The 17590-nt window shown below is 44.0% G+C and overlaps 1 protein-coding gene across 2 annotated transcripts in view; it reads left to right on the plus strand.

The window, feature by feature from the left end:
- Positions 1 to 17499, plus strand: part of dennd1b (DENN/MADD domain containing 1B) — a 105822-nt gene extending 88323 nt beyond the window's left edge. For both annotated transcript variants that reach the window (XM_071524055.1, XM_071524056.1), the window contains 6 exons: positions 875 to 910; positions 1439 to 1495; positions 2660 to 2749; positions 11311 to 11402; positions 11956 to 12181; positions 12577 to 17499. In XM_071524055.1, coding sequence (XP_071380156.1) covers positions 875 to 910; positions 1439 to 1495; positions 2660 to 2749; positions 11311 to 11402; positions 11956 to 12181; positions 12577 to 13428 — 1353 coding nt within the window. In that variant the 3' untranslated portion in view covers positions 13429 to 17499. The remainder of the gene's footprint in view (positions 1 to 874; positions 911 to 1438; positions 1496 to 2659; positions 2750 to 11310; positions 11403 to 11955; positions 12182 to 12576) is intronic.
- The last annotated feature ends 91 nt before the right edge of the window (positions 17500 to 17590 follow it).

Here is a 17590-nt window from a genome sequence, read left to right on the forward strand (position 1 = left end):
AACCGACCCAAGAACATAGATCTCTCTCTTTCTTCATCTCTCTCCTCCCTCTGTCTCTTTCCGCCTCTCCCTTTCTACCCCCCCATCCATCTCTCTTTCCCTCCCTCTCCCCCTCTTTTCATCTCCGTCTCTCTCCCCCCACCCTCTCTCTCTCTCTCTCTCCCTTGCTCGCTCGCTCAGTATCCCTCCCGCTCTCCCCCACCCTCTCTCTCCCTCGCCCCGTGCCGTCAGCTAAGGCTGAATTAGTTCTCTAGAGTGCTCTTCAAAGGTTTGTTAAAGTTCACATTTCCTGACTGACAGGGATCTATAAGAGGGGCCTTCACCTCGGCCCCTCTCCTCCTCTCCCTCTGCCGACTCCTGAAACGCCGGCTGCCATTTACACTGTTTAGCCGTTTAGCCAACGCCTCGTGCTCACACTGAAGACCAAAGAGAGAGAAAAAGAGTGAGAAGCAGAAGGAAGGAGGAGAGACGCAGCAAGTCGGAGAGAAAAGAAAAGAGAGGCTCAGAGAGACATTGGGCACTATGGAGTCAGTCTGCAGAACTCAAAGCAGAAATCAATCACGCAACTGTCCTCTCCATCACTGTTTGAGGCTGCTTCTAAATAAAAACCACTCCTGAATGCTGTGAAAATAATGTGGTTTATGCTTGAGTGATATGATCCTCTTGCCTAGTTTCCCTAGTATTCAAACATTGGACTACAATACCATTTACAGCTTTTTTTTTCTTGTTTTTTTTTGTGTGTCACATTGAAAATTAATCCTGTATGCACATGTGAATAATTTAAATGTGTGTGTGTGTGTGTGTGTGTGTGTGTGTGTGTGTGTGTGTGTGTGTGTGTGTCTGCGTGCGTAACCTCACTAAATGACTTGAGGAGAGAGGAGGAGCGCTCATCAACACAGCGGTGACAAAGGCAAGTTCCTCTGTCAAAACTGCAAATGTATAATATGCTGCCGCATCATGCATCTTAATACTTTGTTCGAATACATCCATAACTTGAATTCTGGAGAAAATACACGGCAATAGAACTGGAGATGATGACATGTGTTGCAAGCTATTCTGAAAGTATAACCTGTATGCTTACATATGCTGAAAAATAATTTGAAAATGTAGCTTGAAAATGTTCTGTCTGGGAGATACTAGGGAGAGAATGAGACTCCTGTTCTTGAGTAGTTTTATGAGCAGCACCCATGTCAGTATGTGTTGTGCAATAGGTGCTCAGGGTGCCCTTTCATGCTATCATTGTCTTGTATTAGTGTGTGAGGCGCTCTTATCCAGCCTTTTGTCTCTGTGTTTTGGCCATGGGGATCAAAGCATTTCTTGATGTTACATGAAACCAGAGCAGAATGTTAATGCAGCATGTTTTGATTAGTAATGTATGTGTGTGCTTGTGTGTGTGTCTGTGTGCTTGTGTGTGTGCGTGTGTTGTTTTTCCTCGTAGGCCAAGAGTCATGCCAAGAGGGGCATCCGGGACATTAAGGGCAGACTCAAAGCAAGGGTAAGCAACACAGACCTTCACACCTTTCTCACGCACATGCACACACTCCTCAAACATACACACACACACACACACACACACACACACACACACACACACACACACACACACAAGTCTTCTCCGGAGCACATAGATAGACACACACCCCCCTCATAGAAACAGACAGGAAGGCTGCTTTACATGGAGTGTGTGATTCTGACGCAGGGGCTTTTAATGACTGGTGAAGCCTGCTTAGCGCTTTGTTCAGGGCTGTACATTTTTAACCAACGCCCCTCTGGCTATGGCCTGTCATGTCATCGGAGCCCCGGCCCCTCTTTCTCCTTTATTGTCTGCGTATTTCATCAGTGAGCCTGTGATTTCCTCAAAGCTAATGTAACGAGGTGTATGTTTCCATAAGCCTGATGGATTTGATAAGGCAATTGCAGTTTGATCTGTCAGTGTGAAACTGAGGAGAGGGGGCACTGATGAACAAGAGGAGTAGGCAATGTTCTGCAGTGTGTATACACACACACACACACACACACACACACACACACACCGAGCTCTTCAGCACTAACTGGCAAAGGGAAGTGCTGAAAAGTAGTGGATTTTGTAGTTTAACATAGATTTCCTGTGCCTTCAAAAGAAAAGTAATTTGACCTGTGTCAGTGTACATTCAATTTAAGTCTCTTAGCCTGGGATCACACTTAATCTGTAATGCATTTATGTTGCTGCAAGCAGTGTGCAGACTTCTACACAAGGATCCCAACGCACAAACCGAGATTAAACTGATGAGACGTGGTTATCGATTGTAGTATTACAACATAAATTGTTGTTGCAACTTTGATTCGCTGACAAAATCTTTTCATCATGAAAACGTCACTGAGAACTAGCAAAAAACTGGGCAAAACAACACTTGCTTCAGTTCACACAACGCAATGCACCTGCAACTGAATGATACAGTAGAGACGGATTCTTTCATTTGAAATGGATGAGCATCCGCTGGAGAGCAACACACTCAATGTGTTGTGGTCTGGGCCGTACACGTGAACGCATGCACACACAGCGCTGTCCAAACAAAACAATATTTGTATATCAGTTTAGTCAGTTTACTCTAGTAATCATCTAATTTTACAGTCTCTCTCTCTCTCTCTCTCCATCTCTCTTCCTCTCTCTCTCTCTCAGGAAGAGGAAGATGAGGGGATGACGTTCTGCGCCGGGTCTCCCACCAGCACCAAGAGCTTGTCTCCAAGGAGACTGCAGAAGATGAGACGGGTATGATACACACACTCCCAGATGCATGTCGGTAAATGAGTTAACTATGTATACATTGATCTTGCCGGAGCTTGGTTATCATCTGACAAACTATGGAATGGATACAGTCTTCTTCCTCTGTACCCTGTCCACTTTTCTTCTCATCGCTGTCCTACTCTCTCTTTCTTTCTCTCTCCATCCCCACATCGCTCTCCCTCCAGACATCTCTCTCTCTCTCTCTCTCTCTCTCTCTCTCTCTCTCTCTCTCTCTCTCTCCCTCTCTGTGTTGTAACAGCTCTTTGAAGTACATTAGTTTGTCAGGGTGCCAGATGTAATGATAAGCATTTTTTTTTGTATTCGGTGCGCTCATGTTGTACATACAGTAGGATTTTTCTCTGAACAGTACGGACAGTAGAAGCAACTCATCTGCTGGTCAGCATTTCCTCTGAAGAATTTGCTTGTGCACCATAAGTGGGTAGCACGTTTTTCTTTGTTGTGCACAAAGCTGGCATATGATGTGCAGGCACACGCACGCTCACAAACTACACACATTCATTACTGAATTTATGAAGAGAGTTAAGAATGTTCCATAAAATTCTAAGCTTCTGTACTGTACTGTTTATGTATGCACATTTTTTTTTAGTTTGGGAAGTTTACTATCATGTCATTAAAATGACACGCTTCTATATTAAACACATACGGGCCCCCAGCTAGAGCTTGTTCTCCTGTTGGTGGACTGAGTGGACTGCCCACTCTCCTTTTTAAAAAAACACAACAACAGAAAAAACACACATGCATGCACCCGACGCGCACGCAGACATTTTGGTCATACCCATGTGAGAGTGTGATTAGGAGCGGTCGCGCTTTCTCTAATTAGCGTTGTATTTCCTGTGTGTGTGATGAGGCTGGAGAGTCGTAGCGCAGAGGAAGGTGTGACGGCCGAGGAGAGGAGAAGGAACGGCAATTAGGGCTTTTCTAAAGGCCTCCTCGGACACCCTCCCCCCGCCAGCACACACAAAGACGCCCCAACACACACACACACACACACACACACACACAGATTAACAGTTAAAATGCAATTGACGTGTGCGCACACACGCGCACAGTATACAGGACATACACACACTCACACCCCTGTCCCCGCCATTGAGGCCTGTTCATTGCCACAGTAACGGGTCCCCAGGGACCACTGGAGGAGGGACACACAGGACACAGGATAGCATGTCCCAGAGCGCTGGTTTGTGCGTGTGTGTGTGTGTGTGTGTGTGTGTGTATGTGTTTGTGTGTGTTTTCATATAGTCCATCAGTTTCACTTCAGCCATATACAATGTTCTGCCCTTTCTAATCTTTTTATCAGGCCTTCCTAACGTTGCTTATAGTCCATAACCGGAGTATATCAGTAAATTGCTATTCGTAGGCTACCCACACACCTTAAATCCCAGTTGTAATCCCTTGACTCTACACACAGAAACATGGGGGAGTGTAGTCTGACGTCCCAAGACTCAAAAAGAAAAAGTCAAGAAAGCCTTCATAATAACCTGGAGAAAGATTAAAACATAAAAAGCAATTGGTAGGACTATAGAAGATGAATCTGGTGGAAATTGTAGGCTAGATGCTTTCGCTGAGTTTTTTTCTTTTTTGTTTTAGGATTGTGCCATTAGATGGGGTTTCTGTTCAAGTATTTATATGCAAATTACAATAGATTGAATTAGAAAGTCAGAATGGAAATGGAAAACAAAATAAAATTTCCTCAGTATCGCAAAAAACGTTTCCGCTCTCTTGAGGTGGAAAAGTTTTTTGTTGCTAAAAAATTATGCAATAAATAGCACTGGAAATGGATTTGTCGAATAAATAATAACATAGCGTTATGAGTCTTTCCAGTTTTCTCATGGATGTGTTTTTTTTTTCTGAAGTAGCTACACTGTGCATTCAGGAAGGCTGTTTATTCGCTCCAACCCGGCTGATTGAAGCACGCCTTATTCACATTCTATGTTTTGTGACAATTCAAATGTTCGCTTAAAATTTGCTTGACAGTCAGAGGGAAACATAGCTATTGTTACTCCTCTCTCTCTCTCTCTGTCTCTCTTTCTCTCTCACTTTTTCTTTCTCCGTTTTTTTCTGAGATTGCCTCTTATGAAATCTTTATACTGTTGTTTTGCCTGCAACTGTCTTGACCAGGTGTTCCTTGTGAGAGAAATTGATCTCTGTGGGACTAACCTGGTTAAATAAAGGTTAAATAAAATGCTAAAAAAGATTTGTCCCTCTATCCTCACACCACACAACTTCCCCCAGAGCCCTGCCTTGTCTCACCCTTATCCTTAACTAGTCCTCAAAACATGTCCATGTCTCTCTCCGCTGCCAAACCCAGGTCCTTTCTGTCTCAATCCATAAAACTCACAAATCCAATCTTTGTCTCAACACTGTAAACAGCCTAATTTTTAATCTTAAAATCATATTTTTCTTAAAACAAGTGAAAAAAATCTACCAGTAGGGTGAGATAATTTCACTTGTTTCCAATGCAAATCATCTTGTTTCAAGAATTTCAAGATATTGTCACTTTGGTGAAGCAGCATTAGATACAACTGAAATCATCTCACCCCACTGGCAAGGAAAATACAATTTTAAGAGTCAACACTAGACTAAATGACATGTTAAGTAGGATATTTTTTGCAGTGCGTCCTCAGCTACATTATATATCCCCCAAGCCTACTCCCTGCATCCTCCAGTCCCCATGTTCATACCTTTGCCCAAGTGGCCCAGCCCGTACCCCCTGTGCTGAGCCCCAGTGTGGGCCTGCCTGGCAGATGGAGGTGCCTTGGCCAGGAGGCTGCTTCCTTCCACCAACTCTGCATATTAAAGAGCCAGAAAGGCCCATTCACCTGCTGGATAATTCATAAACACTTTGTGCCGTCAGGAGCCTCAAAAATTTGAATATAGTTAATGTGACTGAAGACATTTCATCCTACTCCATGGAAGAAAAAAAAAACATGCCTGATACATTTTTATCATTTATCATTTTTAGTGAACACCCCCCCTCCCCCCCTCCCAACCCCCTATTTCTTTGTCCTTGAATTGAAATGAATGATCCTGGAGTAGCTTCTTTAATTAATCAGAGCAAAATAATTAGGGTCATGAAATTCATATTCTAAACTGTATTTGATCAGCCAACACATGTACCAAAGTAAGTGTTGATATCATATGCATACATATTCCAGCCGTTTCCAACAATGTGGGTGATTCGCAGTGTTTGGTGAGCTTGTTGATTAAGAATGTAGGAGTAATCCTTTCCCTTTGACTAGAACAAGTCTGAATTGGACTGCTGACTTCTTGTCTGATACAACAAACAAAAACACAATTGTTCTGGCTCTTGCGTGGTTTCTGTTTGTGAGCACCACGTCTGTTTCTGAGTCCCTGTGTGCGATTTTGTATATTTGGTGTATGTGACGGTGTTTGTGTGTGTGTATGTGCGCATGGCCATGTGCTGCACATATTTGCAGACAGAATGTGTGTGACCGTAAATCAGCCCTTTTGTATTTGTGTGTGTATTTGTACAAGCATGTGCATGCATTTAGCAAGTGTACTCAGAATGGACGCAACAGAATGACAGCTGTTAAGAGAGCAGAGGAAATAAGAGGAGGGCAGAGGAGAGGAGAGGAGAGGTTGGGACAGTGTTATGGACAATGACAGCCAGCAGGCTCGTGGCCGCTGGCCGGGCTCAGCCCCAGGCTCTGGACTCTTCACCTGGTTAGACAGGAGAGGTGCCAGCCCAGGGAACACAGCACAGCTCAGGGTGGAAGGCAAACGGGGAGCTAACACAGATGTGAAGCAGAGGAACAAAGTCAAATGGGTAGTTCAGTGTGTAAAATAGTGTTTGGTGTGTGTGTGTGTGCATGGGTGGATGCGTTTGTGCGTTTCATCAGTGGGAGACAGCTTATGTGTTCATGGCCAGTGGACACATATGCACACTGTACACATGACTTGTGAAGTGCCTATGTTGTAATGGGGGAAAAATGCACCCATCTGCATGGTGATAATTTCAGGATGAGGGACTGTCAGTCGTATTTGTGTGTTATACAGTAGAGTGTACATGCGTGTGTGTGTGTGTGTGTGTGTAACACACACACAGTATACAGTAACACTTAACTCGACATATTGCTCATAATGCATTATAAGGACATTATATTCAGAACTTGATTTAAGATGCTATAATATAGACAGTGTGCAAAAATGCAATACTTTCTTGGTAAACTGAATAGCTAATAATTTCACAACACATACAGATTATAATGCATATGTGTTATGTCATAATTCATAATAATGCATGTAATTTTTGGCATGATTATAAATCAAGAATAGTGCATATATGCTTATAATACACTTATGATGAACTTCAACTAAAGTATTCCTGTCCATTGCTGTGTGTGCGGCGGTGTGTTTACATGGTTATTTGTATGTGTTTGTAGTCTCTAGTTCGCTTAGTTCCTCCCCACTTCAGAGACCAGTTGGATTCCTGGCTGAAACCAAAGTGCCATCTCCTGGCACCTCTAAAGTACTGCACCCACACACAGAAAGACACCTGGTGATTTTACTAGATGAGTTTAGTTTTCGTTTAACAGAATGAGCATAATGCACATTTTCCTTCTTTTTAAATGGGTCCTTTTTTTAAACGAAAAGGGAGTGGGCTTTCAGCAACAGCCAGTTGGACTGACGAGCAGTGGATCCTGCCTCAAACACTGTCTGTCTCTAGTTATTTTTTCTTTTCTTTCTTTTTTTTTCCCTTTCTTCTTTTTTTGTGAGCGGCTCTTAAACAGGCAGACGCAGACTTGGCCGTACTTCTGCAAAGGCTCTGCCTTTCCCCGAGGTTTGTTTGCATTTTCCCGGCATCTCTTCACATACACTGCCAAGCTGTGAGATCAGTGCCCACTCAGAAATACCATATGCAATGTATAATGTAAGGCTGGCTATTAAAGTCCTCTAGCGTTTGGCCCCGTCGCAGAGAAGCATAGTTGTTCCGCATAACCGGTCATGCAGGAGACGAAGGGAAGGGGAGGAGAAAGTTTATTTCTTCAAATATGCCTACTGAAATGGACGGTGATGACTATTTTCCCCTCATAACCACAGAAATGAAATATAAATGTATTATATCACATTTGAAGACTTTTTGAGGCCCCTTGAATATATTTCATACCTTTGGCTATTGCTATTGGAAGCTCAAAGTACAGAGGTTTAGGGTGGAGGATTACTTAGCCATGTTTACTATCCTGACCCTCACTTCCTCGCCAGCCAGGACCGCAAAGGCATGTAACCTCTGCTGAAAACTGTGATTACATTACTGTATGTGTTGCATGTTTTTGTCTGAGGACTAAATTGGAGGAAATCACTAATAATTTATTTCTTCAGTCCGGTACTCAGAACTCAGATCAAAGTAATTAAATAACATTTTGGCATAAAATCAAAGAGAGAATGCTTGCTTCTGAGTAAAACAGGAGTTTACTGTGCAAGAGGAGCTCAGATGTCAAATCTTTGCTTGATTTAGTGCTGTTTCAAAAGAATAAAATAGGCTTTCCTCCCTCTTCCAAACTACTGGATTTAGCCAGCTTTACTGTAATAGACTGGCCCTTTTTCATTATTTTCATGACTGTTCATCTGCTGCATCTTTTCTTGGCTCCTTCGCTCTCGTTCTCCGCTTTCTGCACAGACTCACTTATGACGATGTGGTGTAGCGGGAGGGAGGGAGAGGCAGACAGACAGAAACAGTGACATCTGTCACTGACAGGAGAGCGATGGAGGGAGAAAATGAGAGACAGGAAGCCATGGAGGGAGAATCGCTTTTTCATTTTCACCTTTCAGCTTCCCATTAGCCGACAGCGAGAAGCTAATGAAGGAGCGGTATGAGAATCTGTTGGTCTGCTATTTCATGCTCTGGCTCTCCACTGTGTCCTGTCAGGCCTGGGGAGGCATGGAGCGGTGGCAGAGCTGTCACAGTTTTAACATGGGGCCTGTTTACACCGGTGAAAATACCTCATTGTGAATCTCTAAATTTTGAAGGTAGCCTCAACAAAGAGAAGCTCTTTTTGTACATCAACAGGAAGTGTGGAGCTTCAAATCTCATCCAAATTGGAGCTGCTGGATTCGACAAAGCTTAAGGAACAGTAGAATTATATTTGAGTAACTGACAAAAGCATACTTACTATCTCACATTACCAGTAAAATGAATGCAATATGTCAGCCATTTTGAAAAAAAGAGTAGCTTATAAAACTACCTCTGAGCCAAATTTGGCTCTTCTATCGTAAAATGGCCAGTTGTTGTAAATAGTTGCATCTGAACTGCCCCTCTGAAGGGTCACAGTGAAGAGAGGGAATGACAAATTGATAAAGCCGTGAAGTGAGGTACCATCCATTCATTGCTCCCCATGGAACTTCCTTTTGGGTAGACGGTACCAAGGCTGTAACAGAGATCAGAGGGCCAGGCTTCATGACCTGAGTCTGGTTGTGTTTGGGTTCACCTTGCTTTAATAAACACCTAGACGCAATGAGAGGCCCCGCTTCCCTAAACACAGCCCCGCTGCCCAAATGAACACACTACATACTTGCAAGTGCTGTGAACATACTGCGCATGGGTTCCAGTGTGTACGTGGACTCGCCCTCATGTGTGTTTCTGTCCAAAATGAGCACTCTTGTGCCCGAGCCCACCCTCCCCAAGTGTCCCGCAGGTGCATCTCCATTCTGCAGTCCCCGGTCTCGCTGGCTGGCATGCCGGCCCAGCCCCAGATTTACTGCCCTGACACAGGAATCCATTAAAGGCTGTTTAGGGATCCCAGGCCCGAGCCCCTCTGAAATCTCTTTCATTATAGCTCCAAGCTACCATGGAGGGGGAGCGGGCTGGCCAATCAGCACCGCCGCCACATGTGTTCGTGTTTAGCCCGATGGCTGAGAGGCTTAAGTGGCCACTGCACACATTTCTCCTCCGCTGACTTTTATGGAGAAAATGGCACTTTAACTCTTTGTGTTTTTGTAATAGGGTGCGTATGTGTGTGAGTAAAGTGAATGTGTGTGCGTGTGCGTGTGTGTGACTGTGTGTGTGTGTGTCTTCCGTGGCCGAACACAGGCCCTAAACGAGGCCAGGCCAGCCACACGTTACATTCCGCCTGTCTGGCTGGCACTGTGTCGGCTAATCAAGACCGGCTTGGTTTGCCTTTCCAATGCCCACCTTCCCCTCCCCCCCTATCCCATCATTCTCTGGGGCTTTGAGGAATCTCTCTTCAACTCTCAGTATATCTTTCCTTCCTTCCTTCCTTATTTCATTCATTCCCTTCTTCCCTTGTTCGTTTGGTTTCAGTGTTTGACTTTCTTCTGTTCTTCAGCTTCTTCTCTCTCATTCTCCCGCTCTGACTCACACGCCACTCTCTTCACTTCTTCAACTCACCCCCTCTCCTCCGCTCACTTTGGGGGTTGTAAAGACCCCTTCCTCAGTGATGGGCTTTGATAATGTGGCAAACATGAGTTTATAGAGAAACACGCAGAGACACACAGAGAGGCGGAGCCAAATTGGGGGGAAAAAAAGAACAGCTCTTAAGAATGAGTAACTTTCTAATGCGAACATGCATGAAGATAGACTGTTAGCATCGCTAGCATGTTAGCTGTACCCTACAAGTACCCAAATGGCCTCTGTATATTTATGGCTAGCTTTAGTAGCTGCCTAACCATACGTTTTGGAGGGACATTTATTGAAGCAGAGGGACAGAAAAAGAGGCATGAGATAGTGGAACAGAGACTCAGGGACGAGGGAAGTGTCAAGGAAGTGGAATTAAAAAAGAATAAGAGACCGAGCCAAAGATAGCTAAGAAAAGTGGGCAAAATGGAAGGGTTGAGTACATTTGTAAAAGAAATATAGTGTTAACGTACACACATATACACGCAGTGAGAGAGGAACACGTGTGTCGTAGTGGAAGGCATGTTAATAAGCGGCCTGGGGCAGATCTGGGCTCCCATGGGGAGGGCCCTGCCCCGCTCTGTAAAGCCTCTCTCTCTTCTTTAACCCGCCCATTAAACATGGTACACAGGTGGCTTATTAAACCCACTGTGTCACACAACTACAGTACACACACTAATCCTTCACTGCTCCACAATGACAAATACAATCATATCACACGCATCAGTATCATAATGCAAATGTTTAGATGATGTGTGGTGATGACGCTACAGTTAGCCTTAGCCTAGCTAGCAGTGCGGGATTCACACACAACGTCGAGTTTGATAAAATACTAGACCCAAATTTGACAAATTTAGTCTCTACCCTTGGGGTCCAGGCTCATTAAAACAAGCTTGCACTCTTGTCTTATGGGACCCACCAGGAGCAGACCTGCATCTTATTTCTATTGGGTCCCATGCCGTGGTTTTTAGGAAAGGCTGTACTTCAGTATGCACAGAACATCATGTTCTATCTAGACTGCAAACACGGTACGCTTATGAGGAGCCTTGTATCTTTGATCTGAGACTCTCCCATTAGTCCACTTACTATTTTATCAATTTTTTTCTTGATGTGTAGCTACAACCGTTTGCTGTGTCCTTCTCATCAACAGCAGAACTTCAGCAAGTCTCCCGTGAGCATGGGCACTCGGGATCTAGGCCTGGGATTTGGGCTCGACGATGATGAACTGGACACTGCAAGCAAGTAAGGCCTGACTGATTTTACTCCTATTTCACTTATGTCATATTGCACCAGAACACCTTTTTTGTTATTGAAATCATTTTCATATATATTTTCATATATTATCAATATGCCAGTATGTACGCCACATGTAGATATGATATGTTTAATTTTTACTGGCCATTTGTTTCATTTTCTTGAAAAAACTAAGTTTAGAGCATTTTCAAGTCCATTTCCAAGCAGATTCAATCCTCTTTATTCATGATAATACTGCCCCCAAATGGACAGAGTTAGTAACAGCATAAACTGGCAGAAATGTTCCTTAAAACAGGCACATTCTGTAGCTGTCTCTGGTTATCACATACCAGTAGTCTAATTGTTGATCTGTTCTCAGTGTTACTGTACAGTGCATTACATTTTTGATGTTTGGCTGGCCTAACCTAAAATCCCTACCTTGCCTCGAGATACGATGTTCTGTATAAATTGCAGTTATCTTGTTAAACATGAGAGTAAACAGATCCTCTTAGCCTGTCACAGGAATGATTTAGTACTGTGTTCACTTCTCTTGCGATCACAGGATCTCCTCAGAGGACAGCGGTGAGGTTCCTTCCTACTACATCGAGGACAGCGACGATTCCTATTCGCTGGACCTCGACATGGACTCGTCCCGCACCGGTCAGATGAATCTACTGGAGGAGATCCTGGACTCTCTGAACACGACGACGATAGAGCAAGGCAAACTTAGCGCTGCCAAGAGCCTGGACTTCTTCAGGTCCATGGATGATATAGACTACATCGCTCCGGTATGCAAGAGGGAGGGGTGGAGGGGTGGGGTGGACATGCAGGAACTCATGCATATCACTTATTTCTTACTTAATAACAAATGGGACTTCTAATTTTAATATATTTAGTTTTATTTGGAATGCTTTTATCCAAAACACCAAATAAGGAGCATGCTCTACCCATTAAGATACCCAGGAACACAACATAATCAGCGTTTATTAATAATAATATAGTAATAATAGGATAATTCATTGATCTGCATGGAAACTCTCTTTTCTGTTGTCCCCCTCCACAGGGAGGTCAAAGGTCAGGCTCAGCTACAGATCAGCAGCCCTGGAGCTGGTAGGGATTCCTGTGTGTTCTATGTGTGTTACCACATTTATCTCATTGTATTTCCCTGTTTCCTCTGTTCCAGAACAAGTCCACGGACTCCAGCGAGTCTAAACCTGCAGGTGGGAGTGGCTCTGGTGGCGGCGGGGATCAGGGGAGCTGGAACATGGGCCAGGACGACAGCGCGCTCCACGGGAAACACCTTCCCCCGTCCCCCCGCAGACACCCCAACAAGAGCAGCCTGAAGGGGTCAAAGAACCACACGGCAGCCCAGGACGCCGACGTCACCAAGCGCAAGTCGCACCCTCATCAGCCCAATTCTGACCCGGCCCCTCACCCTCTCCCTGCAGGGCGACAACAAGCAGACCGCTACTCCTACTCGCCCTCGCTGACCCGTAAAGTTTCGCCCACCCCGCCGCCGTCCCCAACTCTCTCCCACGCCTACAATTCTCCACCGCAACCAACCTCAAGCTACTCCCCTCTGCCGGCGGCCCGGGCTCGGACCGTCTCGGACCCCCAACCCAGCGCCGAGCCCCCCCCGCCCCAGACACAGACGGCCTCCACCAGCATCCTGAGGAGGAAGGTGCTGTCCAAGGAGACGGTGCGGCAGTACCAGGAGAAGGCCATCCAGCGGCAGGGCAGCAAGGGGCGGCAGGAGGGTCAGGGCAGCCCGGCGCGGAGCAGCCAGTCGGCCATGCAGGTCCCGTGGGAGAAAGAGGTCTCCGAGGAGGGGGTTCCGGGGCTGGGCCTGTGCCTGGGTCAGGGTAAAGGCTCCGGGGCGGCCGCTGCGGAAAAAGGCCTCCTGGAGGAGATTGAGTCCATGTGTTGCCTGGGCTCAGGCCTCCACACCGACCTGCAGCTCTCCCAGGTCCACTGCAACTCCAGCAACAGCCACAGCCATCACCAGGTCCAGGGCAAAGCCACAGACGAGTCCTGAGGGGAGGCCAAAGACCGGGGGGGCTTCGAATAACAACAGCCAGCGCCTGTCACATGCCACAGGCTCTATTGAATCTTGATCACTGTAATTCTACGAGTTCAATTAGCCGCTGCCTCAAAAAGCAAGATCGGTTTAGTTTCTTCTTATTTTAAACACTCAGCCGTCAGGAGGTGTTATGAACCGATCTGATGTCATCGTCTGCACGGGCTGCCATGACCAGGAAGTCACAGCCTCTAGAGCAGGAAACCGGAAGTGATGAGTTGGGTTTTGACATTCGTAGTATTTCTGTCTGTAATCATTATGAATTTCTGGACAACACTGGTATCTTCATGCGTTGATCTTTTTCCTCTCATAACATTAACGACGCATAACCGAAAAAAGACCCATGAATTTGATTTTGGGGAAAATATGACTAGCCGACCAGTAACGGAGGGAGTCTTTACCTCGTCCTAAAGGAACGCAGACCAGGCTCAGTACTTCGTCAGGATTAAGAAGGGATGATCTCTCCTCATCACACCGTCATGTCAGTCTTAACACTCACAGTGTTCCAAGCATTTCACATGATCAAACTGAATTTGCACTCGTAGATTAACAGATACTACTCAGTCATTGCTGCCTGGTACTAAGATCATTTGAGCAACAACAAAACAAAAATTATCAGAAATTTCAGTCAGCTCTGGCCTTTGGAACTGATTATACACTGTGTAATATAGTTTTTTCTATCACCATGCCTTAAATGGAGATGTGATTTGTTTTTGGCACTGCGCTGTCTTAATCTATAGATACTGTAACAGGTACTTTGTAATCAGAATCATTGACGCCGCCGGGTCACAAATGCAAACCTTTTTAATGTGTGATAGACAAAAGAGCGGTTAACAGATTTAACAGTACTTACACAGCATTGTATCTGCATAAATAGAATAGTTTAATATATATGATGCGCTTTGAGGTGCTGTTTTTAGTTGCATTCCAGATAATCAGACGCTCGTATGTAGAATCTCTCTCTCTCCTGTGTTTCTCAGGACATTTCTGTCGGTCCGAAGGGGGGAAAATGAGTGCAGGTACAGTTAAAAATGAATGATCTGAAAATGCCCATGCCCATGCCCATGTCCATGCTCTCTCTCTCTCTCTCTCTCTCTATCTCTCTCTCTCTCTCCCTCTCTCTCTCTCTCTCTCTCTCTCTCTCTCCCCCCCCCCTTTCTCTCACCAGCTTCTCCTTCCCTCTCTTTTCACCGTCCTCAGTCATTGCTCTCCTCTTCTTCTCTTGTTGTCTCTCACTTCTCCGCCTCTCACCTCTGTCAGCACATCGCACTTTCAGTCTCAACCTTGAAAATGGTGGCTGGTCGCTGCAGAGCTATAGTCTATCTTTCTCTTTCTCTCTTTCTTTCCCTGTCTCTCACATGAGGAAATGCAAGCTCTGCCCTTCTCCTAGGTTAGAGTCACACTGTAATTTAATGCAATGCTTGATGATTGTACTGTAATGAAGCAATACGGTTCTCCTCAGAGAGTAGCTATATGGATGTAACGTGTACAAAGTGAATTTTTTTTTCTTCTAAAACGGATTCTCCCGTGGAGAGAACGCTGTGTCCAGAGACTGCGGTTCCCATGAGTCCCTGCGTCGCCACAAACCCAGAGGAGAAAAAAAAAAGAAGAAAGCGTTCTCATGTGCTTGTGTTGGGATTATGATGTTTATGGTTCGTTGTTCTTATGATTTATGCCAGACGCCAGTCAGTGTGGCGGTTTAACAGCAGCTCTCTCCTCACTTTTTGAGTGCTGCTCTGCGTTAACGATTTGCTCATAAAGTCTTTGGCGCGCGTCTAAAGGCCCAGGAATCGGTCCTAGTAATTCCAAAAAAAAAAAGACTCCAGAACAATCTCTCCACCGGCTTTTATTCATTCAAAACACTTTCAAACAATTTACTATGCAAAACTGTAAAATGGTCAAAACGGTCAGTTTTTTTGACCGATTATTACATCAGATTGCATGATTTTACTGAGAGATAATCAATCAGATAATTAGTAAAGCTTAATTTCAGTCTATGACGCTAAATGTGTATCAAAGATATTCTTGTGTGGTCAGCTGTGTGTGAGCTGAAGTGTGTCTATGGGTGTTAATGACTGAGTGTATGGCGTGCCTTATATGAATACCACCCAGTATAACCAGGACAAGGTACAGTATTAGAGACAGGAGGGGAGGCGATGTGTTCAGGCCACTTTAAAACACAGTTAGGTCCTCTTTACATTTTCACAAATATTATTTATATGATGGAGAGAGCAGACGAGAGGAGAAACCGTTTGACCTGAAGTGAACTTAGGTACTTGAATTGTTGAAACTGCTGGTGTTGCTCATTCAGTGGTTTGCTTTGCTGCGGTGGTCGCTGGGTGTCTCCCTGCCTGTAATGAAGAGAGCATCTCTCGCCGTATTCCTCTTTTTGTACGTTAGGTACTTTCTTTGATTTTACTATTTTGTGATTATAGTTTGTGCTCTTCTCTCTGTTCTCACTTTTTTTGTAAATCCCTTGAACACTCGTTCTGAGCTAACTGTATTCAAAAGGGTTTCTCTTGTTAAACATCAATATTGATTTCATATTGATGAAAAATTATTTTCAACTATGACTAGACATGTATTTTTGCTGGCTTGAGTATATTTTACATGGATAATATATGATTGGTGTTGTATGTCTTATAAATAACACCCAATATTTGAATGTTTTAGATTTTATTTTTTTGAAAAAAAGATACATTTTTATAGAATATTAACGCATGTCCCATCTAGGCATTCATCTTCAGAAGCATTTGACACCTTCTAATCAAAATTAACTGAGACTTGCTTGCACATGGTACAGCATACCTGCTTACTGTTATATCTGCATGTATATGTGTTGAATGCTATGATTTTGTTTTATTTCAATTATTTTTTCCAAATGTGGTCTGTTCTGCTGGTATTAAAAAATGTTTTCCAGTATTTAGCGCATCCATCAAATCATGAGTGATGGAAATAGCGTTGGGTATTGTAGAATACACTCTCATTCTGCCTTGCATTGGGGTATTGTAGAATTAAATGTCATCTGCCTTGCATTTTTAGTGTTATCAGAAAACATTTCTACTTTTCTTTGTTGGTTTATTTCACACCCATGACTACTGTAAATCTAACCGTAGAGGTTTGTGGGGAAATACTTGAGCAGTGTCTAACGAGCAGCTGCTGCAGAGGGTGATAACGTTGGTCCTGTTTCCACTAATGTTGTACAACGATGAAGAAGTTACTGTCAGGCATTTCAGTGTTTGAAGGCTCAAGATAACCAAGAGAGCTAGGAAGATACCTTACTGTTGGAGTTGTGCCTGTGTTGAAATAGGTAAGAAACTGTTGTACAGCTCGTTGTAAACCAGGCCTGCGTGCTGTGAAGCTAGTGTTCTGATCATTGAATGTCTGTCACCTTCCTGACTGACTGCTTTCTGGCTGACTGCTGACTGACTGATCTACTAGGGGTGCAGAGAAGGAATCAGAGTGTGTGTGCGTTTATCTCTATAGCATTCTCTTTACTCTCCTGACAACACGATGTAATGTACTTTACAGTAAAATGATCAATACATGTAGCCACTGATGATAACAATGATTGTCCTGAAATTGCAAGACTGGAGTGAGTGGAAGGTGATTGAAATCAGGTAGCAACTAATACTGAGGTACCACAGATTTTGTTTTTCTTTTTTTTTCTTTTTGTGTGGGAACACAAGTTAAACTCAAGGCATTTAGAAAGATATGAATTCAATGAAGAAAGATGCAGCACTTCCTCTAAAAAAAACAAAAAAACAATGTTTCATGTTTTCAGTATAGTGATAAACTGGGATTAGTTACATTGGGCAACTTGTTATTGATCCCGTGTTCTGTTACTGTCATGATGATTAACTCTTCGGTATGCCATTTACTGATCTTCTGGTTCTGTGCACACTTAGTAACTTGCATGTTCTCATTGAGGAAAAATTGTCTTAAACAACTGAGGTCAATCTAATGTGCTGTTGATGAGTAACTTGGTACAATGATACACAACTGTATGCACTGTGAACTGAAAATAAATTATACTGTTTCATGTTTATGCAACTTTTGACTACAGCTTTTTTTTAAGCATAACTCAAGACTATCATAGTGGATGTGATGTATATCCATA

This window comes from Centroberyx affinis, unplaced genomic scaffold, assembly GCF_046629955.1.
Source record: "Centroberyx affinis isolate AG114_WGS23_722 - 3 ecotype Tasmania unplaced genomic scaffold, CSIRO-AGI_Caff_v1 ptg001140l_1, whole genome shotgun sequence".
Taxonomy (NCBI): domain Eukaryota; kingdom Metazoa; phylum Chordata; class Actinopteri; order Beryciformes; family Berycidae; genus Centroberyx; species Centroberyx affinis.